The 27,164-nt window shown below is 46.7% G+C and overlaps 1 protein-coding gene across 1 annotated transcript in view; it reads left to right on the plus strand.

Annotated features, from left to right (window-relative positions):
• The window catches only part of LOC126263638 (GDP-fucose protein O-fucosyltransferase 1), a 130,977-nt gene that overhangs the window by 65,868 nt on the left and 37,945 nt on the right, over nucleotides 1-27,164 (plus strand). Inside the window, exon 5 of the mRNA XM_049960730.1 lies at nucleotides 7,082-7,254. Within this exon, the coding sequence (XP_049816687.1) occupies nucleotides 7,082-7,254 (173 nt within the window). The remainder of the gene's footprint in view (nucleotides 1-7,081; nucleotides 7,255-27,164) is intronic.

The raw sequence follows: 27,164 nt of genomic DNA on the forward strand, positions 1-27,164 counted from the left end.
AAAGCAAACCTGAACAAAGTAAAAATTCCGTTGTTCCTGCTGGCAACAAATATCCGTTAAACAGGAGTAATTCTAGGGTCTTTGATGTGCCAACACCATCCTCGTTCCTTTACAAGCTGCTTTGATTTGTAAATACTATGAAAAGGATAGACTACGACTCACCATACAGAAGAGATGTTGTCACAGTCTGGCACAACAAAAAGACTGCCGACTGCCTTATGTTCTAGCTTTTGGACAACAGCCCTTCCTCTGAAGTCGAAAGCACACACACCGTCACACAAGCACGACTCGCACACACATTAGCACTGTCTCTGGATGTAGAGTGTGTGTGTGTGTGTGTGTGTGTGTGTGTGTGTGTGGAGCATGTTATCATGATTTCATATGGGATACTCTACCTGTGCTGTTTTCTGACATAGTAGAATGAGAAGAGCAAGGAAATAAATGTTGGATAGCAATTATTCCAGGTTTACTCTTAGAAAAGATACAGTGAAAAACAGTGCTGCTGTCTAATACACGAACTGACGAGTAACTGTCAATGACGTCGACCCTGCAAATGACAAGGTCCTTACCCTGCTGTGCTCGGGGAATACAACTTCCCGAGAGGTTATGATCTTATTTCCTTTGCAGCATGTATTTTTGAAAAAAGGAATTAGAAACCTTATCAGCACATCTCCAGTCTCTAGCACAAATGCACATCCACAAAGTACTTTTTTATTTATATATGCAGTTGGAAACCCAGCATCTAAAGACTGGTATCTTTTCATTAGCTGCCAGCCAGTCATTGTACATTGCAGATCCATATATTGCAGATACTGCTACCCTGCATGCTTCACTAGCTTTTGGACAACAGCCCTTTCTCTGAAGTCGAAAGCACACACACCGTCACACAAGCACGACTCGCACACACATTAGCACTGTCTCTGGCTGTAGAGTGTGTGTGTGTGTGTGTGTGTGTGTGTGTGTGTGTGTGTGTGTGTGTGTGTAGCATGTTATCATGATTTCATATGGGATACTCTACCTGTGCTGTTTTCTGGCATAGTAGAATGAGAAGAGCAAGGAAATAAATGTTGGATATCAATTATTCCAGGTTTACTCTTAGAAAAGATACAGTGAAAAACAGTGCTGCTGTCTAATACACGAACTGATGAGTAACTGACAATGACGTCGACCCTGCAAATGACAAGGTCCTTACCCTGCTGTGCTCGGGGAATACAACTTCCCGAGAGGTTATGATCTTATTTCCTCTATAGGGTGGTTTGTGTTACTCAACACCTTCTCTATATGGTGGTGAGTAGCAGTCTATCCTTTTCATAGTACTTTCCTGGTTTGAGGAGTGTTCCTTTTTTTTCTTAATGTAAAGTTTTCTCATGTATAGAATTCATCATTTGATTACATGTTTTATGAGATAAATAAAATATACTTGCTTGCATTTTCTTAACCTTGATCTGTGCATATCGATTGGATCTGTCAGTCCGCTGTGTGGTTGTATCGATGTGCCTAAAGTCAGAGGTCGTACTTGTTCCGAGCATAGAAAAAGACCTCTGCCTGTGCGCTTGTACAGTGAGCTGTGGGCGTCAACAGGAGAGGTTCCCTATAAGGTGGTTTAATGGAACAACAAGCAGTGGACGCGGCCCAATTGGGACTCGGCAACTGCTTTGATGTACCAGAGAGAGGCGAAAGCGGGCCAGTGAGGCGCCTTTGTTAAACTGGGAATGCACAACGAGTGCTTTAATTGTTACTGTGTTCTACTTCGGTCTACCAAATTAAATACATATTACAAAATTTTGTTTGCTCGTGCTTTCAGAAATATGGTGGGCACCTGTCTGTCATGCTCCAGTCTGGATTAACATTCCTTTCTGTTATCTGTTGTAGCAGCAGGAAGGTTTATATACAGGCAACAAAACATCTTGTGTGTGGTGCTTGCTTAATGTTATTAGCTGATGGCTTGCTTTTACTGGCTGCCAGTTTCTATGCAGATAGCAAAATATGCTGGTAATCGTTCTGCAATGAAATGGGTAATATAATTTTGATTCTCGAGTGCTGCAAAGATGGCATTTGGCTCAAGGTACTGTAAGTGATCACATATTCTTGTTTCATCATTTCCCAGAGTAAAGATGCGGCTATTGTCTTCGATGACAAGTACGTAAAGCTCAAAAGGAATAAACAGTTATTGTGTCGCCTAATTGGTTGTTGAGCTCAAATTGAAAGATCACTCTCCTTAATAACAAAAACTCAAAGCACCTATTTAAATGTTAAATTTTAAGGGAACCAACAGTTGTGGTGTTGCTCGATTTGGCTGTTGTGATTTCAAACTGAAATTATCTTTACTCTTGTTACTTACATAGTGGGCTTAAGGAAAATTGGCCTGTTAACTTGTAGTGCAAACTGACTGAGGCTGGAGTTTGAGTAACAACATTATGCCATAGATTCAGGTTGCTTTCGGGAAAATTTCAAGGAGGGCTAGTGCCCAAAGTTTGTCATTTACAGTCTGTATCTAAAAATGTGTATTGTAACTCATCTTGGTTCAGTATTAGTCAGGTGTCTTGTAATTTTAAAAGGGTTAGATGCCAGGTCAGTTTGGAAAACTTGGTAAATTTGAGATTTAAATTTTCGGTCATTAATTCCCAAGGACTAATGTCCATGTTCATGAAGTTTTGTGTAAAAAGTTTTATTTGTCATAAGCAAATTGTCTTTAAACTTCCTGTGCTTTTCTGAACAAGCTACTGTTCAGCATTGTACAACCATGGAGTGCATACTTATCTAGCTGTGTGCACTAATGGCTGTTGGTTTTGTATTTGGCTGAAGATAATACAGCGGGTGGCCACTTTGCAGGTCTGAAGCTGTACCCATTGGCCTTAGGTCAAGATGTCATTATATGTTATTACCTTTTTTTAATATATGAGGCTAGTGTTTCTCAGTAATTAAAGAAATCTTGCTGGTTTTGTTAAGAACCTTCTAAGCGGCTTAGTGCCACCAAACACTAATGCTAACTTTCTTTTTTAATGAAACAAGTTTGATTTGAAATCACAATATAAATAATCCTGTTAAATGCTGTAAGTACCAATGTATTTTCCTTAAATGATGTTAATAAATGTTTTGTAAATCTATCGTCCAGTGGCTTTCCACTCAGGGGTCACTGTATCCAGGCCATCCTGCTCTAAAGGTTTTAAAAGGATCGTTAGTTCCAAAGTAATTCCATCTACACTGTGTGAACAAAAGTATCAGGACACCCCCAAAAACATACATTTTTCATATTAGGTGCAGGACACCCCCAAAAACATAACATTTTTCATATTAGGTGCATTGTGCTGCCACCTACTCCCAGGTACTCCATACCACCAACCTCAGTAGTCATTAGACATCGTGAGAGAGCAGAATGGGGTGCTCTGGGGAACTCACGGACTTCGAACGTGGTCAGGTGATTGGGTGTCACTTGTCGTATGTCTGTATGTGAGATTTCCATACTCCTAAACATCCCTAGGTCCACTATTTCCGATGTGATAGTGAAGTGAAAACATGAAGTGGCACGTATAGTATAAAAGTGCACAGACCGATCTCGTCTGTTGACTGACAGACTTCTGACAGTTGAAGAGGGTCGTAATGTGTAATAGGCAGACATCTATCCAGACCGTCACACAGGAACTCCAAACTGCATCAGGATCTACTGCAAGTATTATGGCAGTTAGGCAGGAGGTGAGAAAACTTGGATTTCATGGTCGAGCGGCTGCTCATAAGCCACACGACACCAGTAAATGTCAAACGATGCCTCGCTTGGTGTAAGGAGCGTAAACATTGGATGATTGAACAGTGGAAAAACATGTGGAGTGACGAATCACAGTACGCAATGTGGTGATCTGATGGCAGGGTGTGGGTAGGGCGAATGCCTTGTGAACATCATCTGTCAGCGTGTGTAGTGCCAACAGTAAAATTCGGAGGTGGTGGTGTTATGGTGTGGTCCTGTTTTTCATGGAGGGGTCTTGCACCTTTGTTTTGTGTGGCACTATCACAGCACAGGCCTACATTGATGTTGAAGAGCAATTTGGGGATGGGGCGATTGCATCTTTCAACACGATCGAGCACCTGTTCATAATGCACGACCTGTAGCGGAGTGGTTACATGACAATAACATCCCTGTAATGGACTGGCCTGCACAGAGTGCTGAAATGAATCCTATAGAACACCTTTAAGATGTTTTGGAATGCCAACTTCATGCCAGGCCTCACTGACCAACATCAGTACCTCCCCTCAGTGCAGCACTCATGAAGAATGGGTTGCCATTGCCCAAGAAACCTTCCGGCACCTGATTGAACGTATGCCTGCGAGAGTGGAAGCTGTCATCAAGGCTAAGGGTGGGCCAACACCATATTGAATTCCAGCATTACCGATGGAGGGCACCATGAACTAGTAAGTCATTTTCAGCCAGGTGTCCGGATACTTTTGATCACATAGTGTATCTTCACCAATCCTGACCTTCCACGCCCCTCTTCCTACCAGACCTGTTATCATAAATTTAAAGAATTTGACAAATGTTTCATTGCTCTCAGCAGACCTTATATGTTATGTTAGGTGGTACTCAGTGTTGTGACTCGCTGATCTTTCAAAGTGCCGCCGCGCAGTTACGCGTGTCCTCTACATGTGGCGCTGTCTGCCAGCCATGCAGCAGCTGCGCCATCTAACCGGCCACCCAGCCAGCAGCCGCCAGACTTGGACTCAGTGCTGATTTGAATGTTACCGTGTACACATCTCTTACTTTGTCTACTTGCTCTGTGACTTACATGTGTTGTGTCGTTTTTGAAATACATGTGTTTAACTTGACGTTATAACACTCAACTTGCCTTTGAGGGGCACATTAGAGCTGCAACCTCATTTGTGCACATCACCAGCACACCTGGCTCTGATCAGCACATCCACTGCCCAGCCGCATAGGCACATTAACATGCAGCTACAGTTTGATCACTGGAATAGTGTGCACACATCCCCCTAAGCACATATGTTGAGAAAGAGTCATTCACCTATACACATGCCTCATATTGCATATGGGACAAGCAGAAGACATGGCAACTGGGTGCAAGATGCCAGTGCAGTGTAACTGGAAGTAGACATATGGCCACTTGACAGCTGAACATGTTTCATCAAATATTGATTTTATATTTGTTTTTTACTTTGGTCCAATGTTTGGTTTGTTAACTTATTTCCCATTTACTCTTAAAATGTAACTATTTTCTGGTGTGTCAATCATTGTGTTGAATTTTTCTATTTCAAATCCAACACCACTGCCCTTGACATTGATCTTCACCTCACTGTAGCCTATATCCAAACATCAGTACATGTAAACCAACAAATAAGTAATAATATCTACATTTTGACAGCTGACACCCCTTCTACATAAAATGTTCCCTTCCATACGGCCTAGACATACACAGCCAACATTTCTGTTCTACCATCAAATCCCTCAACACCTACACAAATAACCTTGTACACAACAATCGTCATAAATCCTGATTGCAAACAAATCTCCAAGGCAGCATCTCCTTTCACCCTCTGACTAATATCCCTCCGCTTTCAAGAAACTCAGATGCAACTCCATTGGCACCCAGTACTATCCAGGCCCTGCATGTCTCAGTACATTACTCTGCCAAGGCTATGACTTTCTTAAATCCTGAAGTGTGGATCCTCCACACAAATGAACAAATTGTACTGTGACTTGATCTCATTTTTCTCGGTGGGTTGAGTTAATATAAATATCTCAGGTTTTCAGCGAAGATCATCATCATCATCATCATCATCATCATCATCATCATCATGGACAGCTTCCAGCCTCTGGCCAGGTCTGTTTGGAGCATAGGCCTCTCCATCGTCTTCTATCTTGCCACCATCTCTCCGTTTTCACCTTGCTCTAGTCTTCTCCTTTCTTCTGGACACATTCCTCCACTCTTTTCAGCCATCTGTCTCTCAGTCTTCCTCTTGGTCACTTTTCCAGTTTCATCTCGTGTATCCTCCTGGGTATCCTCTTCTCCTCCATTCACTTAACATGCCCGTACCATCTCAGCCTTGATTTCTCTCTCTCCTTCTGTAATGGTTCCACCTTCATTAACTCTCTGATCCTCTCATTTCTTAACCTATCTTTGACATTCCAGTACTGTTCCTCAAGAATTTCATCTCACTAGCTTGTGCTTTGCTTTTCTCTCTTCCTTCCATAACACAGGTTTCGGGTGCATACGTCAGGATCAGGACATAGTATGACTGATATAACCTGTTTACTGATTTGGGGTACATCCTTGCTCCATATGAGGCTTCTGACACTCCTCTGAAATTATTCTGCTTTTTCAGCCAAGATATTTTCTCAAAATGGTGTGGTGTTTCTGTGAATGTTACTCCCATTATCTTCTATCTAAGTCAAGTATTCATACCATGACTGTTCTAAAACTTGTGCTCTGACAATGAACTTTGCAAGCAATGGCCAGGGCGTACCTCACCTGCCATAAGTTATAAGGGACTGTTAACTTCAGTGATCTTTGGATAAAATGTTAGTTGTCAAGCCTCAAAAGTGAACATAAAATTCTTGAGTTTTTTTACTGCATTCCGTGCCATTGTCCTCGGGAGTTAAAACTTCTGACTGCTGAGATGGGCAGGGTGTCCACGTTAAATATGAAAGGAAGCAGTGAGGACACATCAGTGATCCTGAAAACTTCAGGTCAGGTAACAGTGTATGTTATTCCATAGTTTACTGGTGATTATCTAAGATTGGAACAGTCGAGATGATAAACAGGTGGGCCAATCATGAGTTCATTTGAAAGAATGAACATTATCACCTGGAATAATGCATTTATTATTATTCAGGCAAGAAATGTTCTTGCTATTTATTTTATTCACTTATTGATCTGGAGAAATGGTTAAACAATAGACTTAAAGAGGCACTGCCTTTTACTTGATGAACTACATCATACTAGGTGCTAAGCAACCTATATTATAGTTCCTCATCTCAAACTAACTACATACAAGGCTCTCTTGTAGTATGATAAGTAAATAAAAATACAAAATTTGTTAAATGTAATGAATTATTTTATATTTAATTTTACAGTGATGGCATTCATGGGGGCACCAGCCAGTTTTCCAATTCAGAAAGAAAACCGAGAGCTCCACCAATATTTGTTCTGGAATGAAAGAGTTTTGAATAAAGCCAAAAGGTTCATTAAGAATGTTCTTCCAAGAGGAGGGTTCATTGGAATTCATTTAAGAAATGGTGTTGACTGGGTAAGGCAATCTTTTGTATATAATTATATAACTTTTATAAAGACTACTTCAAGATCTTAATCATTTCACACCTTTGGATAATGCCACATGTTATAAAGAATTTAGTTTCTTATGTAGTAGATGTGTTGATGACAGTATCTATCAGGGCAATGCTTCAGTGACCAAATGGCAGTCTGGGATAATGAATGGCACTGCCATCCATGACAAAAGTCAATTTCACATATTGCTGGGAACCTTACAATGACTACAAGATTCTATATTATGTAATTAGAGGTATGTGGGGTAGCTCCATGAACTTCACTCCTTACCTCAGGTAATGACACAGTGATTATCGAAATATTGTATTGTAGCAACACTTACTGGGGTATGTTTGTGTTCTATGTAGAATGGAGACAAAACACTGTTGATGTTCAACTACTGTCTCACTAATGTTCTTGGAACACATAACAACCAGTTGCTATCACATTCAGGGGAATTAAATGACATCTGTGTGAAACACTCAAAAGTCAGAAACAGGTCTGATGCTGATTCCACTGTTCATAAAAACTGAAATCAGTGAAGATAGCAATACAGACAAGAAATCAAATGCATCACTAGAAAAATATGAAATGCTATCTGTCCTCTTTATACTCCTCTTCGTTTTGAGTAGCACTCTGCCATTTCATTATTATTATTATTATTATTATTATTCCATCCTGGGTTTACCATTGTTAAAAGGGGATGAGACACATTCCTACTACCTGCGTAATATACTCCAGACTTAAAACACTTCAAGAGAATTTAAGACCGTTTCATTCAGTTACTTTAGATTATTTAGGCATTAACTTAAAAACCACAAAGCTATCAGAAAATGTTTCAGTAATATGCTCAAGTTTCACTTACAGATCAGTGAAACACTAAATTGAGAATAAATAGTTTTTCAGTGTTTCATCCTTTCCCAATTCAGAGGCAATATTCACTCACCTTTTTGATGGTGTATTCACAGTAATACTCACCATATATTAGCCATGTTCATAATTAAGAGGGCCATTTTTTGTATTTTACAAAAACTGTGAAAGAAATTCTTTTGTATGAATCAATGTGTATACAGGGTGGTCCATTGATCGTGACCGGGCCAAATATCTCACGAAAAAACTACAAAGAAAGAAACTTGTCTAGCTTGAAGGGGGGAAACCAGATGGCACTATGGTTGACCCACCAGATGGCGCTGCCATAGGTCAACTGCGTTTTTTAAAGTAGGAATTCTCAATTTTTTATTACATATTCATGTAGTACGTAAAGAAACATGAATGTTTTAGTTGGACCACTTTTTTTGCTTTTTGATAGATGGCGCTGTAATAGTCACAAACATATGGCTCACAATTTTAGACGAACAGTTGGTAACAGGTAGGTTTTTTAAATTAAAATACATAACATAGGTACGTTTTAACATTTTATTTCGGTTGTTTGAATGTGATACATGTACCTTTGTGAACTTATCGTTTCTGAGAATGCATGCTGTTACAGCTGATTACCTGTAAATACCACATTAATGCAATAAATGCTCAAAATGATGTCCGTCAACCTCAATGCATTTTTGCAATATGTGTAATGACATTCCTCTCAACAGTGAGTAGTTCGCCTTCCGTAATGTTCGCACATGCATTGGTAATGTGCTGACGCATGTTGTCAGGCGTTGTCGGTCGATCACGATAGCAAACTTTCCCCACAGAAAGAGATCTGGGGATGTCAGATCCGGTGAACGCGCGGGCCATGGTATGGTGCTTCGACGACCAATCCACCTGTCATGAAATATGCTATTCAATACCGCTTCAACCGCATGCGAGCTGTGTGCCGGACATCCATCATGTTGGAAGTACATTGCCATTCTGTCATGCAGTGAACCATCTTGTAGTAACATCGGTAGAACATTACGAAGGAAATCAGCTTACATTGCACCATTTAGATTGCCATCGATAAAATGGGGGCCAATTATCCTTCCTCCCATAATGCCGCACCATACATTATCCCACCAAGGTCACTGATGTTCCACTTGTCGCAGCTATTGTGGATTTTCTGTTGCCCAATAGTGCATATTATGCCAGTTTACGTTACCGCTGTTGGTGAATGACGCTTAGTCGCTAAATAGAACGCGTGCAAAAATCTGTCATCAACCCGTAACTTCTCTTGTGGCCAGTGGCAGAATTGCACACGACGTTCAAAGTTATCGTCATACAATTCCTGGTGCATAGAAATATGGTACGGGTGCAATCGATGTTCTTGTAACATTCTCAACACCGACGTTTTTGAGATTCCCAATTCTCGCGCAATTTGTCTTCTACTGATGTGTGGATTAGCCGCAACAGCGGCTAAAACACCTACTTGGGCATCATTATTTGTTGCAGGTCGTGGCTGACATTTCACATGTGGCTGAACACTTCCTGTTCCCTTAAATAATGTAACTATCCGGCAAACGGTCCGGACACTTGGATGATGTCATCCAGGATACCGAGCAGCATACATAGCATACGCCCTTTTGGCATTTTGATCACAATAGCCATACATCAACACGATATCAATCTTTTCCGCAATTGGTAAACGGTCCATTTTAACATGGGTAATGTATCACAAAGCAAATACCGTCCGCACTGGTGGAATGTTACTCGATACCACGTACTTATATGTTTGTGACTACTACAGCGCCATCTATCACAAAGTAAAAAAAGTGGTCCAACTAAAACATTCATATTTCTTTGCGTACTACATGAATATGTAATAAAAAAATGGGGGTTCCTATTTAAAAAACGCGGTTGATATCCGTTTGACCTATGGCAGCGCCATCTAGCGGGTCAACCATAGCGCCATCTGGTTTCCCCTTCAAGCTAGACGAGTTTCATTCTTTGTAGTTTTTTCGTTTGATGCTTATTCTGTGAGATATTTGGCCCGGTCACTATCAATGGACCACCGTGTATATGTTTCAGAATATTTGCCTTCAATACTTTTCAAATGTTCAGACTAATTCTGGAAACATTTTTTGAGCTAATTTTGGTCCCTCTGGAACAGGGGCCTCAAAACCATTACTTTGACTTCAAAAGGGCCGCAAGTTCAAAAATATTGTGCCATGAGACAAGTTATTATTCCAAATTGGGACCACCCGCTCAAATTCCAGCAAGACTTGACTCAGAAGAACTAAGTTCTGCAATGGCCTGCACTCTTCATTTCAGGAGAGAATGAAAAAGACTTAAAAAATGGAAAAACCACAAAAACAAATGGTGAGAGGCAGGCCACCATCAGATCAGGCATGGGTTGCATGTGACGCACAGGCTGTGGTTGTGCATCATTGCTCTCACAGTTTTTTCTGATTCAACAACTTCTTTCAGTTGTTAAAATCACTGTCCATGTATGTTTATTTGATGTAAGTGAAGGAAAAAAGATTTTATGTGATAAAGTAGGTGGAAACAGACAGTTAGAAATGAAATATTTTTCTTGGTAATATTAGATTACTTTGTGTGCTGTTTGGCAGCTGGAAACATAGTGATTTTTCATGGTTTCATAATACATGTGTGACAAACAAATTATTGTATCCTATTCTGCATTAACGGTTCTTTTTTCCTTTAAAGCAGCAATAATCAGTGTGCTCCACAGAGCCCTAGGGCTCTGCAAGGTCTGTGTGAGGTCTCTGCCAAAATATCATCAACCTAAGGAGCAAAGAACATAAACTCATGTCACACACTGCCAATTCATATAAATATAGTATCAGTGTTGGTTTTGGTTAAAATTATTTTTTCTTTCATTGTTTTATAGCACCACTTTTGAAAGACGTTGAATTAACGATCTCGCACACTATGTCAAACAAGCTTTATTTGGTAGCCTTCAATGCAACAAATTGGTCTTGCAAATGGATGAGTTGATTGATGTTGCTGGACTTGTCATCATACAGATAACTATGTGATATCCATATAAACATGCACTCAAAGAAGACTTGTGTAAGTGTGCATCACAGCCAGCTAACGCTATCAGAAAAGAAATTTGTAAAACAGTTAACAATTTATTTTTTAAAAAAACAATTTCAGTTGGGACGATTCTATCAATATTTGTGCAGATGGGGATGAGGTTGTGACTGTTAAAGCACTAGCTATGGCATCACAAATGAAAAGTAAAAGTGCCAATATGTAGTTCTGGCCATTGTATTGTGCATAGTCAACCACTCGCAATAGACAAGATGGTGCTATATCTAAAATTGGTTATAGATGAAGCAATAAAAATAATCAGTTGAGTTAAATCACCCCTCGTCAGTGCTGACTGAAGATCATTGGAGCAGATATAAAATACTACTGCTCCACTCTGAGGTTAGATGGTTATCTCAGGGTAAGACAACTGAGAGCTGAATTACAAGCTTTTATGACTAACATTTCTTTTAAATTACAAAACTGTTCGAGCAGTGCGACTTCGGTGTTCGGACTAGCTGTTTTATCAGACATACTTGGAAAATTTAATTAATTAAATCTTGACAAGGTAAACTGACAACAGTTTTCAATACTAATAGAAAGCAAATGCCCTAAAAAATTAGGTTTTTGGGTTATTTCTTTCAGCAAGAAAGAAGCAGACAGCTTTTTACCACTGAATGTGTTCGTTGGCGAGACAGCAGAATTACCAAATGAAATATTTCAAGAACTGGTCTAATGTCTCTGTGGAATGCACTTTTCAAGATGCATTTTGCCAAAGAGCAGAATAAAAACCTGAAAATGAATTTGTGGATTCAGGATCCTTTTGTACCAAATTTGCAGAAGCTCTAAAATATGCCAAACAAAACTTGTGAATTCTTTTTAGAAATAACGTCACCCCCCCTGCGGGTTCGGGGGTAAGAATAGGCCCGCGGTATTCCTGCCTGTCGTAAGAGGCGACTAAAAGGAGTCTCAACTGTTTCGGCCTTTAATGTGATGGTCCCCTGAGGGGTTTGACCACTCTATTTCCAAATTTTTCCATTAGTGCATACCATTTGGGGAAGGACACCTTTCGTGGTGCATCTTAAATCCATCTTGCCCTAAGATCTGGCACACCTGATATTTTCATGGAGTTGGACTTACATCAAGCTTCCGGCCACATCCGCTGCAGTGTGTTCTGGATAGCATCCCTTCCCTCCATTGTGCACTTCCATCTTTGCCCTCGTGATGTACATGGATATTTCGACACCCGACATCCAGCACGGTAGCCAGTCCGTTGTGGTGGGGTCGTCATGTACCCTCTTGGTGGTAGCCCCCTGACTACACAGGGCTCGCACTGCTGATGCCTGAGCTGCTACCTCCCCACGTATGCCAAGGAGTAGATGCTTATCCCTTTGGGGCATCGGGACTCCCGGCAAAGGCCATCCTGCCAGGTGGTCTTTGCTGCGGCTGGGTGGCGCCCATGGGGAGAGCCCCTGGTCGGAGTGGGTGGCATCAGGGCGGATGACCCGCAATTAAGCGTGGTACATCATCTCTCGCTGGTGGGCCTCCACCAGCAGTCTCTAAGTGATCGAGGTCTAACCTCAATGGAAAGAAATTTGATCAGAGATCATTTCCCTCCCTGGCCACTCCACGGGAGGAACGTTTGTCCAAAGAAGGCAGTGGAAATTATTCACCCCGGTACCTCGTGTGTACGCGAGTAGATGGGGAATCATTTATGTTGACCAAGCCCCAGTTTTTTGTGGAGCATTTAGAGGACAAGTTCGGGGAGGTGGAGGGCTTGTCCAAAATGCGCTCTGGGTCAGTTCTCATCCAAACAGCATCTTCTGCCCAGTCACGGAGGTTGCTCACTTGCGACAGGTTGGGGGATGTTTCCGTCACCATCACTCCCCATAAGAGTTTAAACATGGTCCAGGGTATTATATTCCACAGGGATCTTCTTCTGCAGTCCGACGATGAACTACACGCCAATCTAGACCGACGAGGTGTTCACTTCGTCCGGCGCGTCCATCGGGGTCCGAGGGATAATCAGGTAGCCACCGGTGCCTTCATCTTGGCCTTCGAAGGTGATGTTTTACCCGAAAAGGTCAAGGTGATGGTTTACCGCTGTGATGTGAAGCCATATATCCCTCCTCCGATGCGGTGTTTTAAATGCTGGAAGTTCGGGCACATGTCATCTCGCTGTACTTCCGGCATCACATGTCGAGATTGTGGACATCCTTTGCATCCCAGTACTCCAGTGCTCCGCCTCCCATCTGTGTTAACTGCGGAGAACACCATTCCCCCTGCTTGCCGGACTGTAGGATATTCCAGAAGGAATGAAAGATAATGGAATATAAGACCCTGGACCGCCTGACCTACACCAAGGCTAAACGGAAGTATGAGCGGCTCCATCCTGTGGCAATGACGTCGACCTACGCCGCTGCTGCAACAACGGTTCTCCCATCGTCGCTTATCGTTGGCTCTAAGATCTGTCAGAATCCACCGGCCCCCTTGGTTGTGGGGGGCACTTCACTCCCTGTTGCTCCTGCTCCATCTTCTTCAGGAGCAACACCCCCCCCCCCCCCCCCAACCATCGGGGACATCAGTTCCCCCTTCCCAGCCGGAGAAGAGTAAGACTTCTTCGGCTACTCTCGCCAGGAAGGGGTCCCTTGGGGACCTACCTTCGCAAGTTCTGACCAGTGGAAAAGCGGACACCCGCAAGTGGCTGAAACAACCACCAGTCCCTGGTCGTAGGGCCTCACGGTCATCGTCTGTCCCTGATACTGACCCAGTGAAGCCCTCCAAGCCTGAACCACCGAAGGCACAGCGAGAGAAATAGAAGAAGAAAGTCCCCAAGGCTAACGACATTGCGGTGGCACCCATCCCACCGCTTCCTACAAGCACTGCATCTGAGGACAAGGTGGAGATTCTGGCGTCCGCTGAGGACCTCGATCTCGCCGGTCCCTCAGACGACATGGAAAGCACTAGCACAGGTGCTCATTCGGAGGCAGCAGGTGACCCAGCGGTGTAATCTGCCTTCCCAGTCCCATCACACCTTTCTCAGACATGGACAATACCATCCTCCAGTGGAACTGCAGCGGTTTCTTCCACCATCTAGCTGAGTTCCGTCAACTTATCAGCCTTCACCCTTTCTTCTGCATTGCACTTCAGAAAACTTGGTTTCCAGCAATGCGAACCCCCGCCCTCCGTGGCTATCGGGGTTATTATAAGAACCGGGCAGCTTATGAAAGGGTGTCTGGTGGCGTCTGCATATATGTCCTTAACTCTCTTCACAGCGAGTCTGTCCCTCTACATACAGCTTTAGAGGCTGTCGCTGTTCGGGTGTGGACGCCACAGGCTGTTACTGTCTGCAGTCTTTACCTTCCACCGGATGGTGATGTCGCGCAGCATGTCCTGGCTGCGCTGATAGCCCGATTGCCGCCACCTTTCTTGTTACTGGGCGACTTTAACGCCCATAACCCTCTGTGGGGTGGGTCAGTGGGAACAGGTCGAGGCGCCACCATTGAGAATTTATTGGCGCAGCTCGATCTCTCGATTTTAAATGATGGTGCCTCCACACACTTCAGTGTGGCGCATGGCACATACTCCGCCATTGACCTATCGATCTGTAGCCCTAGCCTCTTACCGTCTGTCCAATGGAGTGTGCATGACGACCTGTGTGGTAGTGACCATTTTCCAATCTTTCTGTCACTGCCACGGCGTCACTCTTCTGGGCACCCCAGCAGATGGGCTATGAATAAGGCTGACTGGGACTTGTTCTCCTCCATTGCCGCTATTGAGCCTCTCTCTAGTGACGACATTGATGCGGTTTGTTCACTCAGTCACCATCAGCATCGTTACTGCCGCAGAATCTGCCATTCCCAGTTCTTCTGGGTCCCCTCGGTGGCAGACTGTGCCTTGGTGGTCGCCTGAGATCGCTGAGGTTATTAAAGATCACCGGCGGGCGCTACAGCGTCACAAGCGACATCCCTGCATTGAACACCTCATCACCTTCAAACGGCTGCGTGCGCGGGCCCGCTGCCTTATCCGCCAAAGCAAGCAGGAGTGCTGGGAGTGGTATGTGTCCACCATTGGCCTCCATGTCTCTCCATCGCAGGTCTGGACCAAGATCCAACGCCTCTATGGCTATCGGACCCCTGTCAGCGTCCCTGCGCTCTCACTGAATGGAGCAGTTTGTACAGACTCCGACGAAATTGCCAACAGCTTGGCAGAGCATTTTGCTCTTAGTTCCACTTCTTCCAATTGCCCACTGGCCTTCCGCTCCATCAAAGAGCGGATGGAACGTCGGAGCCTTTCTTTTCGCACCCACCATTCTGAATCCTACAATGCTCCATTCAGTGCGTGAGAATTTCACAGCGCCCTTGCCGCTTGCCCTGATACTGCTCCTGGGCCAGATCGCATTCACTGTCAGATGCTGAAACACCTTTCAGTGGACTGCAAGCGACGCCTCCTCGACCTTTACAACCGTCTCTGGGTCGAGGGTGAGTTTCCGTCGAAATGGCGGGAAAGCATTGTCATCCCCGTTTTGAAACCGGGCAAGAGCCCTTTGGAGGCGGACAGCTACCGCCCCATTAGCCTCACCAACATTCTTTGCAAGCTTCTCGAACGGATGGTGAGCCGGCACTTGAATTGGGTACTGGAGTCTCGGGGCCTTCTGGCTCCTTCTCAGGGTGGGTTCCGTAAAGGCCGCTCCACCACCGACAATATGGTGAGCCTGGAGTCGACCATCCGAACTGCCTTTGCCCGCCGTCAGCACCTGGTCGCTGTCTTTTTTGACATGCGGAAGGCGTACGATACGACATGGTGTCATCACATACTTTCTACGCTTCATGGATGGGGTCTTCGGGGCCCTCTGCCGCTCTTTATCCGAAATTTTTTGTCGTATCGTACCTTCCGCATGCAAGTCGCGGCCTCTCATAGTTCCTCCCGAGTCCAGGAGAACGGGGTACTACAGGGATCTGTCCTCAGTGTCTGCCTGTTTTTAATCGCAATAAACGGGCTCGCTGCAGCGGTGGGAAATTCTGTCTCCGCTTCCCTGTATGCTGACGACTTCTGCCTTTACTACAGCTCTACTGGCATTGCAGCTGTTGAACGTCAGCTACGGGGCGCTATCCGCAAGGCACAGTCTTGTGCTGTAGCGCATGGTTTTCAGTTTTCGGCTGCCAAGACCCGCGTTATGTATTTCTGCCGGCTCCAAATGGTCCATCCTGAGCCGCGGCTTTATCTTGCCGACGAACTCCTTGCTGTGGTGGAGACCCACAGGTTTTTGGGTGTAGTTTTTGATGCCCAGCTGACTTGGCTGCCTCATATTCGGCAGTTTAAACAGGCGTGTTGGCGGCATCTAAATGCTCTGAGATGCTTGAGCCACACCCGCTGGGGTGCCGACCGATCTACCCTGTTATGGCTGTACCAGGCGTTAATCCAGTCCCATCTGGATTATGGGAGCCTGGCTTATGGCTCAGCATCCCCATCTGCGTTGCAGGTGCTGGACCCAATCCTCCACAGCGGGATACACCTTGCCACTGGTGCTTTCCGTACCAGCCCTGTGGACAGCATACTAGTGGAGGCAGGTGTCCCTCCACTGCGGTTACGGCGCCAACGTTTGCTGGCCGCTTATGCTGCCCATGTTTTCAGTTTGCCCGGACATCCTAACTATCGGCTACTATTCCCAGAGTCACACATCCATCTTCCAGAACGTCGACCCAAGGCTGGCAGTACGATCGCGGTCCGTGTCCGAGAGCTTCTCTCCGGGCTTGGGGCCTTACTTCTTCTGCCTCCTTTCAGGGCACCTCTGCGTACACCCCCATGGTGTGTGCCTCGCCCTTGCCTTCAGCTGGAATTGGCACAGGGCCCGAAGGACTCAGTCCCTCCGGAAGCCTTTCGCCACCGCTTTCTTTCCCTCCTTGCAATGTACCAGGGCTCTGGCATTGCGTACACTGACGGCACGATGGTTGCTGGTCGTGCCGGTTATGCGCTTACTCTAGAGGACCATTCCGAACAACGTTCATTGCCGGCTGGCTGCAGCATTTACGCTGCTGAGCTGGTCGCCATCTTTCATGCCCTAGAGTATATCCGCTCCTGCTCAGGTGAGTCCTTCATGATCTGTAGCGATTCCGAGCGGTTTACGAGCTCTTGACCAGTGTTTCCCTCGTTCTCATCTGGTGATGGCTATCCAGGAGTCCCTGCATACTCTTGCCCGTTGCGGCCGCTCTGTGGTCTTTGTGTGGTCCCCCGGTCATGTCGGTATCCCGGGCAATGAATATGTTGACCGCCTGGCGAAAGAGGCCATCAGTAAACCATCTATGGACAATGGCCTCCCAGAGACTGATTTGCGAGCAGTCCTCAGCTGAAAAGTTTTTGCGCTTTGGGACGCTGAATGGCACGATCGGATCTTTAAGTTTTGGAACAAGGGACCGATGACCGTTGCAGTCTGGTCCCTTTAATCCCTCAAACCAACCAACCAACCAAATAACGTCAGATACAAGCATGGAATCACAAATCAATGTGACTTGATGATTTTTGGTGCTGGGTTAGTGAAAAATATCCATAGCTTGCCTCATAAACCGTAACTGTTCTTCTCCCATTCCCATAAACTTATTTTTATGAAATGGTATTCTCAGCATATGCAGCTGCAAAGGCGAATTACTGCACTAGACTGGATGCCAAACCTAATATGCGACTTCAACTCTCTTCCTTGAAGCCTGACGTAAAACAGTTGGTCAGAAAAAAAGTCATACCTCCCATTAAATGGAACAGAAACAATTTTGTCAATGTACAGTGGAGTCAATAGTGTTATTTTGTGTCTTGTGTATTGTTGTCAAAGTTGGTAATATATAATGTACCTGTTTTTGTAAGATTTCATTAAATGTTTATAATTAAAGAGTGAACGTAAAACCAGGTTTGGTTATTTTAGGACTCCGCAAAATATTTAGTATTTTAAATGAGTTCTGTCACCAAAATGTGTGAGAACCTCTGCTTTCAAGTATTGTACCCAACGAAAGATGTGGTGATTTTATTGGAAGTGCTTCATATATTAACAGCTTCTGTTGGTTTTGTTCTATCTTTAAACACAAAGCAGTTGAATACTGCTTAGTGTCCAGTTCATACAAATATGAGGTGTGATCAAAATATAAAGGGAATTTTCGTTATTTCTTTGAAAAATCTCTATTTATCAATTGACAAAATAATCCCTCTCAGATATGGTACACTTGTGCCACCACTTTTTTCAATCTTGGAAGCACTTCTGGAACTCACTTTTTGTTATGGTGTTCAGATGCTCCAGCAATTTTGTTTTTATCTCATCAGTGGTGGCAAAACATCCTTCCATGGTTATCTTCAGCCTCAGGAATAGAAAGAAATCGCAGGAGACCATGTCCGACAAATACATTGGCTGAGGCAACATAATTTATTCCCCCCCGCCCCCCCCCCCAAAAAAAAAATATTATGAACAAGCATTGAGATGTGAGTGGGAACATTCTCATGGTGCAATTTCCATCAGTGGTTTTGCCACAATTCTGATCATTTTCTTCAGATTGCTTCATGAAGACCATGCATAGCTTCCAGATAGTATTCCTTATTGACCATACAATGTAAGGCAGGAACTCATGATGCACTATCCCATTGTAATCAAAAGAACATTCAGAAGAACCTTTACATGTAATCAGACTTGTTGAATTTTTTTCAGTCTTGGCTGTTCAAGCAGTTTTCATTGGGACAACTGGGCCTTGGGTTCATTGTCATACCTGTATACCCATGTTCCATCACCTGCTGTAACCTTTAGAAGTTATGGATCATTGTAAACTTCATCCAACAGCCCCTGAGCAATGTCTATCGTCATTTTTTGGTCAAAATTCAATAATTTCAGAACAGACTTTGCTGCTATGTATTTTCTAATCAAAACATGGAAAAAAAGAATTACCAAAGGATATGCTGACATCATCAGCAGCCTCTCTGATGGTGATCTGCCCCCTGCGGGTTCGGGGGTTAGAATAGGCCCGCGGTATTCCTGCCTGTCGTAAGAGGCGACTAAAAGGAGTCTCACACGTTTCGGCCTTATGTTTTGGTCCCCTGTTGGGTTTGACCTCCATATTTCAAAATTCTTCCGAAGAGCGAGCCGATTGGGGAAGGGCGCCTTACTTGGTGCCTTGTGTCCATGTTGTGTTCCGAACTTTCGCCATCTTATTCGTCGTTGCGTTGCAGTCCTGCCCGCTTTCCATCGCTTGGGCATGGATACGCTCCTGCGTACACTCTCTGCCAAACACTGTGCAGGGCCATTTTCTGCACTGACGGCGACCATGGACCACTTGTCACCTAACATCCAGCACGGTAGCCAGTCCGTTGTGGTGGGGCCGCCATGTACCCTCTTGGTTGTAGCCCCCTGACAACACAGGGATCGCTCTACTGATGCCTGCGCCGTTCACTCCCCACGTATGCCAAGGAGTAGATGCCCATCTCCTTGGGGCATCGGGACTCCCGGCAATGGCCATCCTGCCAGGTGGCCTTTGCTGTGGCTGGGTGGCGCCCGTGGGGAGGGCCCTTGGTCGGAGTAGGTGGCATCAGGGTGGATGACACGCAATGAAGCGTGGCACTTCTTCTCTTGCTGGTGGCCAGCCACCAGCAGTCTCTAAGCGTTCGAGGGCCCATTTCAAAGGTAACGTTTATGACCCCAAATCGTTCCCCTCCCTCGCCACACCATGGGAGGAACGAAAGGCATTAAATGCAAGTGAGCAGTATTCGCCCAGATATCTTGTCTGTACCAGAGCTGATGGGGAATCTTTTATATCCGTGAAGCCTCAGTTCTTTGTAGAGCATTTAGAGGACAAGTTTGGGGAGGTGGAGGGCTTGTCCAAGATGCGGTCTGGATCGGTGTTGATCAAAACGGCATCCTCCGCCCAGTCGCGGGCCTTGCTCGCTTGTTCTAAGCTGGGGGATGTCTCCGTCACTATCACGCCCCATAAAAGTCTGAACATGGTCCAGGGCATTATCTTCCACAGGGATCTCCTTTTACAGTCCGATGACGAGCTGCGCGCCAACTTGGAGCGCCGAGGTGTCCATTTCGTCCGGCGCGTCCACCGGGGTCCGAGGGATCGTCAAGTTGCCACCGGTGCCTTCATCTTGGCCTTCGAGGGTGACACGTTACCTGAGAAGGTCAAGGTGATGGTGTACCGTTGTGATGTCAAGCCGTATATCCCTCCCCCGATGCGGTGCTTCAAGTGTTGGAAGTTCGGCCACATGTCTTCACGCTGTGCTTCCGACCTCGTCTGTCGCGATTGCGGTCGACCATCCCATCCTGATCATCCCTGTGCCCCGCCTCCGATCTGTGTGAACTGTGGTGCGCACCATCCGCCTTGCTTGCCAGACTGTCCGATTCTGCAGAAGGAGCGGAAGATCATGGAAATAAAGACGCTCGACCGCCTGACGTACACTGAAGCGAAGCGGAAATATGATCGGCTTCACCCAGTGCGAATGACAGCTTCTTATGCCGCAACTGTCACTCCTACAATTCCATCCGCTCCAGTCAGCTCTCAGAGTCGAAGTCCCACACCTGCCCCCTTGATGGTGGGGGGCACTAAACCTCCCGTTGCTCCTGCTCCATCTACTTCAGGAGCAACACCCCCCCAACCATCGGGGACATCAGTCCCCCCTTCCCAGCCGGAGAAGCGTAAGACTTCTTCGGCTACTCTCGTACGGAAGGGGTCCCTTGGGGACCTCCCTTCACAAGTTCCGACCGGTTCCAAAGCCGACAGCCGCAAGTGGCTCAAACAACCGTCGGTCCCTGGTCGTCGGGACACACGGTCGTCGTCTGTCCCTGAGACTGACCCAGTGACGCCCTCCCAGCCTGAACCACCAAAGGCACAGCGCGAGAAGCAGAAGAAGAAGAAACTCCCCAAGGCCACTGACAATGCGGTGGCACCCATTCCACCGCTTCCTACAAGCTCTGCGTCGGAGGATGAGGTGGAGATTCTGGCGTCCGCTGAGGACATGGATCTCGCCAGTCCCTCGGACGCACTGGCTGGCTGTTCTCCAGGTGGTGACTCAGTAGCAGCAGGGGCCTCGGAGGCGTAATCTGCCTCCCCAGTCCCTCCCGCCTTTCCCATCCATGGCTAATACCATCCTCCAGTGGAAGTGCAGCGGTTTCTTCCACCATCTAGCTGAGCTCCGCCAACTAATCAGCCTTCATCCTTTCCTTTGCATTGCTCTGCAGGAAACTTGGTTTCCAGCACTGCGAACCCCCGCCCTCCGTGGCTATCGGGGTTATTTTAAGAACCGGGCAGCTTATGAAAGGGTGTCTGTTGGCGTCTGCATATATGTCCTTCACACTCTGCACAGCGAGTCTGTCCCTCTCCAGACGCCTTTAGAGGCTGTCGCTGTACGGGTGTGGACGCCACAGGCTATTACCGTCTGCAGTATTTACCTTCCACCGGATGGTGCTGTCGCACAGCATGTCCTGGCTGCTCTGATAGCACAACTGCCGCCACCTTTCTTGTTGCTGGGCGATTTCAATGCCCACAACCCTCTATGGGGTGGGACTGTCTCCGATGACCGCGGTCGTGCCGTGGAGCATTTGTTGGCTCAGCTCGACCTTAGCCTCCTGAACACCGGTGCTCCCACACATTTCAGTGTGGCCCACGGCTCGTTCTCAGCCATCGATCACTCTCTTTGCAGTCCCGGCCTTGTCCCATCTCTCCACTGGAGAGTGCATCCTGACCTGTGTGGTAGTGACCATTTTCCCATCTATTTGTCACTGCCCCAGTGTCATTCTTCTGGGTGCCTGCCCCGCTGGGCTCTCCACAGGGCTGACTGGCCGAGTTTCACTTCCGCGGCAACCGTTGAGTCTCCCCCGCAGGGTGACATCGACGATGTGGTCCGTGACTTAACCACGTCCATCATTTCGGCGGCCGAGGCTGCCATCCCCCGCTCTTCTGGACTCCCTCGGAGGAAGGCTGTACCCTGGTGGTCGCCGGAGATTGCTGAAGCTATTCGCGACCGTCGGCGGGCCCTCCAGCGTCATCGGCGACACCCGTCTCTCGAGACCCTCATCGCCTTTAAGAGGCTCCGTGCCTTCGCCCGTCGTCTTATTACCCAGCGTAAGCAGGAGTGCTGGGAGCGGTATGTTTCATCCTTGGGCTCTCGTGTCTCCCCCTCGCTCGTGTGGTCCCGGATACGGCGGATTTATGGACACCAGACCCCTATGGGTGTCGCTGGGATCTCCTTGGACGGCGCTGTCTGCACGGACGCTGCCGCCATTGCTGAACACCTTGCTGCGCACTTTGCTCAGAGCTCTGCGACTGCAACTTATCCCCCCGCCTTTCGCTCTCTAAAGGAGCGAGCCGAGCGGACGCCGTTATCGTTCCACACGCGTCGTTCTGAGAAATACAATGCTCCTTTCAGCGAGCGGGAATTCCTTGCTGCCCTCGCCGACTGCCCAGATACAGCACCAGGACCAGACGGTATACACGCGCAGATGCTGAAGCATCTTTCCAGGGACTGCCAGCGACACGTCCTCACCATCTTTAACCGCATTTGGAGCGAGGGCGTGTTCCCGTCGCAATGGCGTGAGGGTCTTATTGTCCCCATCTTGAAGCCAGATGCGGACCCACTGGCGGTGGACAGCTATCGTCCCATTACCCTCACCAACGTTTTGTGCAAATTGCTCGAACGTATGGTGGGGCGGCATTTGTGTTGGGTCCTTGAATCGCGCGGTCTCCTCGCTCCATCCCAGGGTGGCTTCCGTCGGGGCCGGTCTGCAGCGGACAGTTTGGTGCGGCTGGAATCTGCTATCCGTACGGCCTTTGCCCGACGTCAGCATCTCGTTGCTGTATTTTTTGATCTGCGGAAGGCGTATGACACCACATGGAGGCATCACATTCTTGCCACGCTGCATGCGTGGGGTCTTCGTGGTCGGCTCCCGGCTTTTCTTCAAACCTTTCTATTGCACCGCTCTTTCCGGGTGCAAGTCGGTGCCGCCTCTAGTTCTTCTTATACACAGGAAAATGGGGTCCCGCAGGGCTCGGTGTTGAGCGTGTCCTTATTTCTAGTGGCCATTAATGGTCTGGCTGCAGCCGTGGGGTCGTCGGTGTCTCCTTCTTTGTATGCCGACGACTTCTGCATCTCATTTAGCTCCACGACTACGGGAGTCGCCGAACGCAGGCTGCAGGTAGCCGTTCGGAAGGCAGCATCATGGGCTCTGACTCACGGTTTTCAGTTCTCTGCAGCCAAGACTCGAGTTATGCACTTCTGCAGGCGTCGGACGGTCCACCCTCATCCTGAACTTTACCTCGACGGCCACCTGCTTGAAGTGGTGGACACTTGCCGCTTCTTGGGGCTCGTGTTTGATGCCCGGCTCACATGGGTTCCTCATATTACTCAGCTGAAGCAAAAATGCTGGCGGCACCTCAACGCCCTCCGCTGCCTCAGCCACACATCTTGGGGTGCGGATCGCTGCACGCTGTTGCGACTGTACAGAGCCCTTGTGCAGTCCAGGCTTGATTATGGGAGCCTGGCCTATGGGTCTGCATCACCCTCCGTGTTGAAGTTGTTAGACCCCATACATCACTGTGGGGTTCGGCTTGCAACTGGCGCATTTCGTACGAGCCCCGTGGATAGTCTACTGGTGGAGGCCGGGGTTCCCCCGCTGCGGATTCGCCGCCATCGACTGCTCGCCGACTATGCTGTCCACGTTCATTGCTTGACGGGCCATCCCAATCATCGCCTGCTTTTCCCTGTCACGGTCCTCCATCTGCCTGAACGGCGACCTCGGTCTGGGCTTTCCATAGCTGTCCGCGTAAAGTCCCTGCTGTCCGAACTGGGGTCATTCCCTCTTCTGCCTCCCTTCCGAGTCCGTGCACCTACGCCTCCCTGGTGTTTGCCCCGGCCGGCCGTCCGTCTGGACTTGGCACAGGGACCCAAGGACTCGGTTCCGCCTGTAGCCCTCCGTCGCCGTTTTCTTACGCTCCTCGCCTCATTTCCGGGCTGCGAGCCTGTCTACACTGATGGTTCCCTGGTTGATGGTCGCACTGCCTACGCTTTTGCTCACGCTGGCCATGTTGAACAGCGCTCCTTGCCAGCTGGCTGTAGTGTTTTTACTGCAGAGCTGGTGGCCATCTTGCGCGCTCTTGAGCATATGCGTTCCTGCTCAGGTATGTCCATCGTCATCTGCAGTGACTCCCTGAGCAGCCTCCAGGCCATCGACCGCTGCTATCCCTCTTCTCCTCTGGTGTCCTCTATTCGGGAGTCTGTTTCCACCATTACCCGCTCTGGTCGTTCGGTGGTTTTTGTTTGGACGCCAGGTCACGTTGGCATCCCGGGGAATGAACGTGTAGACAGGCTGGTCAAAGGGGCGATAGACGCCCCAGCTTTGGAGATCGGCCTTACGGCTCGCGACCAGCAGCTGGTGTTGCGCCGTAAGGTGCTTGGGATGTGGGCTGCTGAGTGGCGTGGCATGACAGCCCCGAATAAACTGCGGGCTGTCAAGGAGACGACCGATGTGTGGCGTTCCTCCCTGCGGGCTTCTCGCAGGGACTCGGTGGTCCTGTGTCGGCTGCGCATCGGCCATACATACCTGACGCACGGCCATCTGTTGCGTCAGGAGGATCCCCCTCTGTGTCGGTGTGGGTCCCGGCTGACGGTCGGCCACATTTTGCTGGAGTGTCCTCGACTGCGCACACTCCGGCAATCTTTTAATCTCCCGGGCACTTTGGCTTTGGTTTTATCTGACGATGCCTCCATGGCTGACAATGTTTTACATTTTATCCGTGGTAGTCCTTTTTATGGTTCGATTTAGGGAGGTCCTGCACCTTCCCATTCTGTGTCTTTTGTCCTCGCATCTCTTTACATTTGTTGCTGTTTTGGTGTATAGTCTGCTGGTTGACTCTTTCCCTTTTTTTTGTCTCGCGGTCAGTCAACCAGTTTCCAGCCATCTTCTTTTCTTCTGTTTGTTAGTGTCTGGTGTTTGTCTGTCCTCTTCTTGTCTGTAGTGTTCGTTGTTGCATTTGTGTTCTTGTAGTGCCTGGGGGGAGTCTCCTTCCCTCTAGGGTTTTACCTGCTTCGTGACCCTGTCTCGCCTGTTTTTGGAATGGGGGACTGATGACCTTAGCTGTTTAGTCCCCCTTAAACATCCCAACAACCAACCATCTGATGGTGATCTGATGATTTTTCCAGAACTATTTTATGTACTTCATCCACATTGTCATCAGTAATCCCTGTGCTAGAGCATCCACAGCAGTCATCATCTTCAGTTTCTTTTTGGACGTGTTGCTGCACTGGCTCGCCAATATATGTGCTGGTTCAATAGAAAAGTGCAGGCAGCAAGAGGGTGGGGCTGTAACATCGTCGCAGATGAATTATAGTGGATGTTGACATCCAGAGCCCCTTGTCGGAGTAACAGGCCACGGTCTTAACATGCACTACATGGGAAAAGCGCAGTGTTGGCGTCCAGTTTAAGTGTCTGGACTCAGATTCCCCATCTGTGTTGACTCGTTGGATTCATTTGTCTGCACCTGATGCTGCCTTAGTACTACCAGTGCTGGTTCCCATGGCTTGCTAAGTTGTAATGCCGTGTGTCTATTGATCAGGTTGTTACTTATACATGTTTTGACAGCTTCTTTAATGATGGAGTCTGAAATACGGCTTCCCGGAAAGACTCAAGTTGAAAATATGGTCACTATTTTTTATTAACTTAAATTTGCCATATTTCGTGACAGTACCTTTTCCATTAAACGTTTGCAAGGTGATATTAGTCTTGGCTTCAGTTGTCTAAGTATGATTCCACAATGCATCGTTGTCGGCTGCAGAAATGACGTGGTTCAAAGTGTTTCTCTCATTTTGGTGTTTCAAATACAGTTTCTTCTTTATAGTCAATACAAAAATAATAGTAACATAATTCAAAATTATTTAGGACTTCGACCTTCACAATGTTCTTCCATCAACACACACCAACAGTTAGCTGCCGACTGACTATAGTCAAAGACGACTCTAGCGTCAAAGATACTTTACACAATACACAAGTTTCCATTTGTAATCAGTCTCTTTGCTATTCTTCGATACATTTTCTAATAATAAACAATATGCTTTCACTCTCAAAAACAGAGGTAAATTAACATATGATAAGACAAATTATAATAAATTCTGACAAAAATATAAGAAAACATTTACACTTCGGTATCGAAAAATGTGGTAAAAAAAAATAACATTTCTCAGATCCATTACAACTGCTCCCCAGGGCTTTTGTTGTTATGGACATATACAACAAAATCCCGACCACTCTCAGTAATGGATCTGTATTACACAATTAGTACACTAATGATGCAGTCTGATAACCTCTTTCAAATTTGGACTCTTTGAATCTGTGGACTTGTTACTGGCTGTTGTCGCAATGATACTTCCCCATCAATCTCATACACAAAAAAATTCAAGTAAAGAAATTAATAGAGGGAAACATTCCACGTGGGAAAAATATATCTAAAAACAAAGATGATGTGACTTACCAAACGAAAGCGCTGGCACGTCGATAGACACACAAACAAACACAAACATACACACAAAATTCAAGCTTTCGCAACAAACTGTTGCCTCATCAGGAAAGAGGGAAGGAGAGGGAAAGACGAAAGGATGTGGGTTTTAAGGGAGAGGGTAAGGAGTCATTCCAATCCCGGGAGCGGAAAGACTTACCTTAAGGGGAAAAAAGGACAGGTATACACTCGCACACACACACATATCCATCCACACATTACAGACACAAGCAGACATATTTAAAGTTTGGGCAGAGATGTCAGTCGAGGCGGAAGTGAAGTAATTTCAAGTTGCCGCCACTCATACCTCACCTGTCATTCAACATCATCTTTGCCTCTTCACTTCCGCCTCGACTGACATCTCTGCCCAAACTTTAAATATGTCTGCTTGTGTCTGTAATGTGTGGATGGATATGTGTGTGTGTGCGAGTGTATACCTGTCCTTTTTTCCCCTTAAGGTAAGTCTTTCCGCTCC

This window comes from Schistocerca nitens, chromosome 6 (genome assembly GCF_023898315.1).
Source record: "Schistocerca nitens isolate TAMUIC-IGC-003100 chromosome 6, iqSchNite1.1, whole genome shotgun sequence".
NCBI classification, from domain to species: Eukaryota; Metazoa; Arthropoda; class Insecta; order Orthoptera; family Acrididae; genus Schistocerca; species Schistocerca nitens.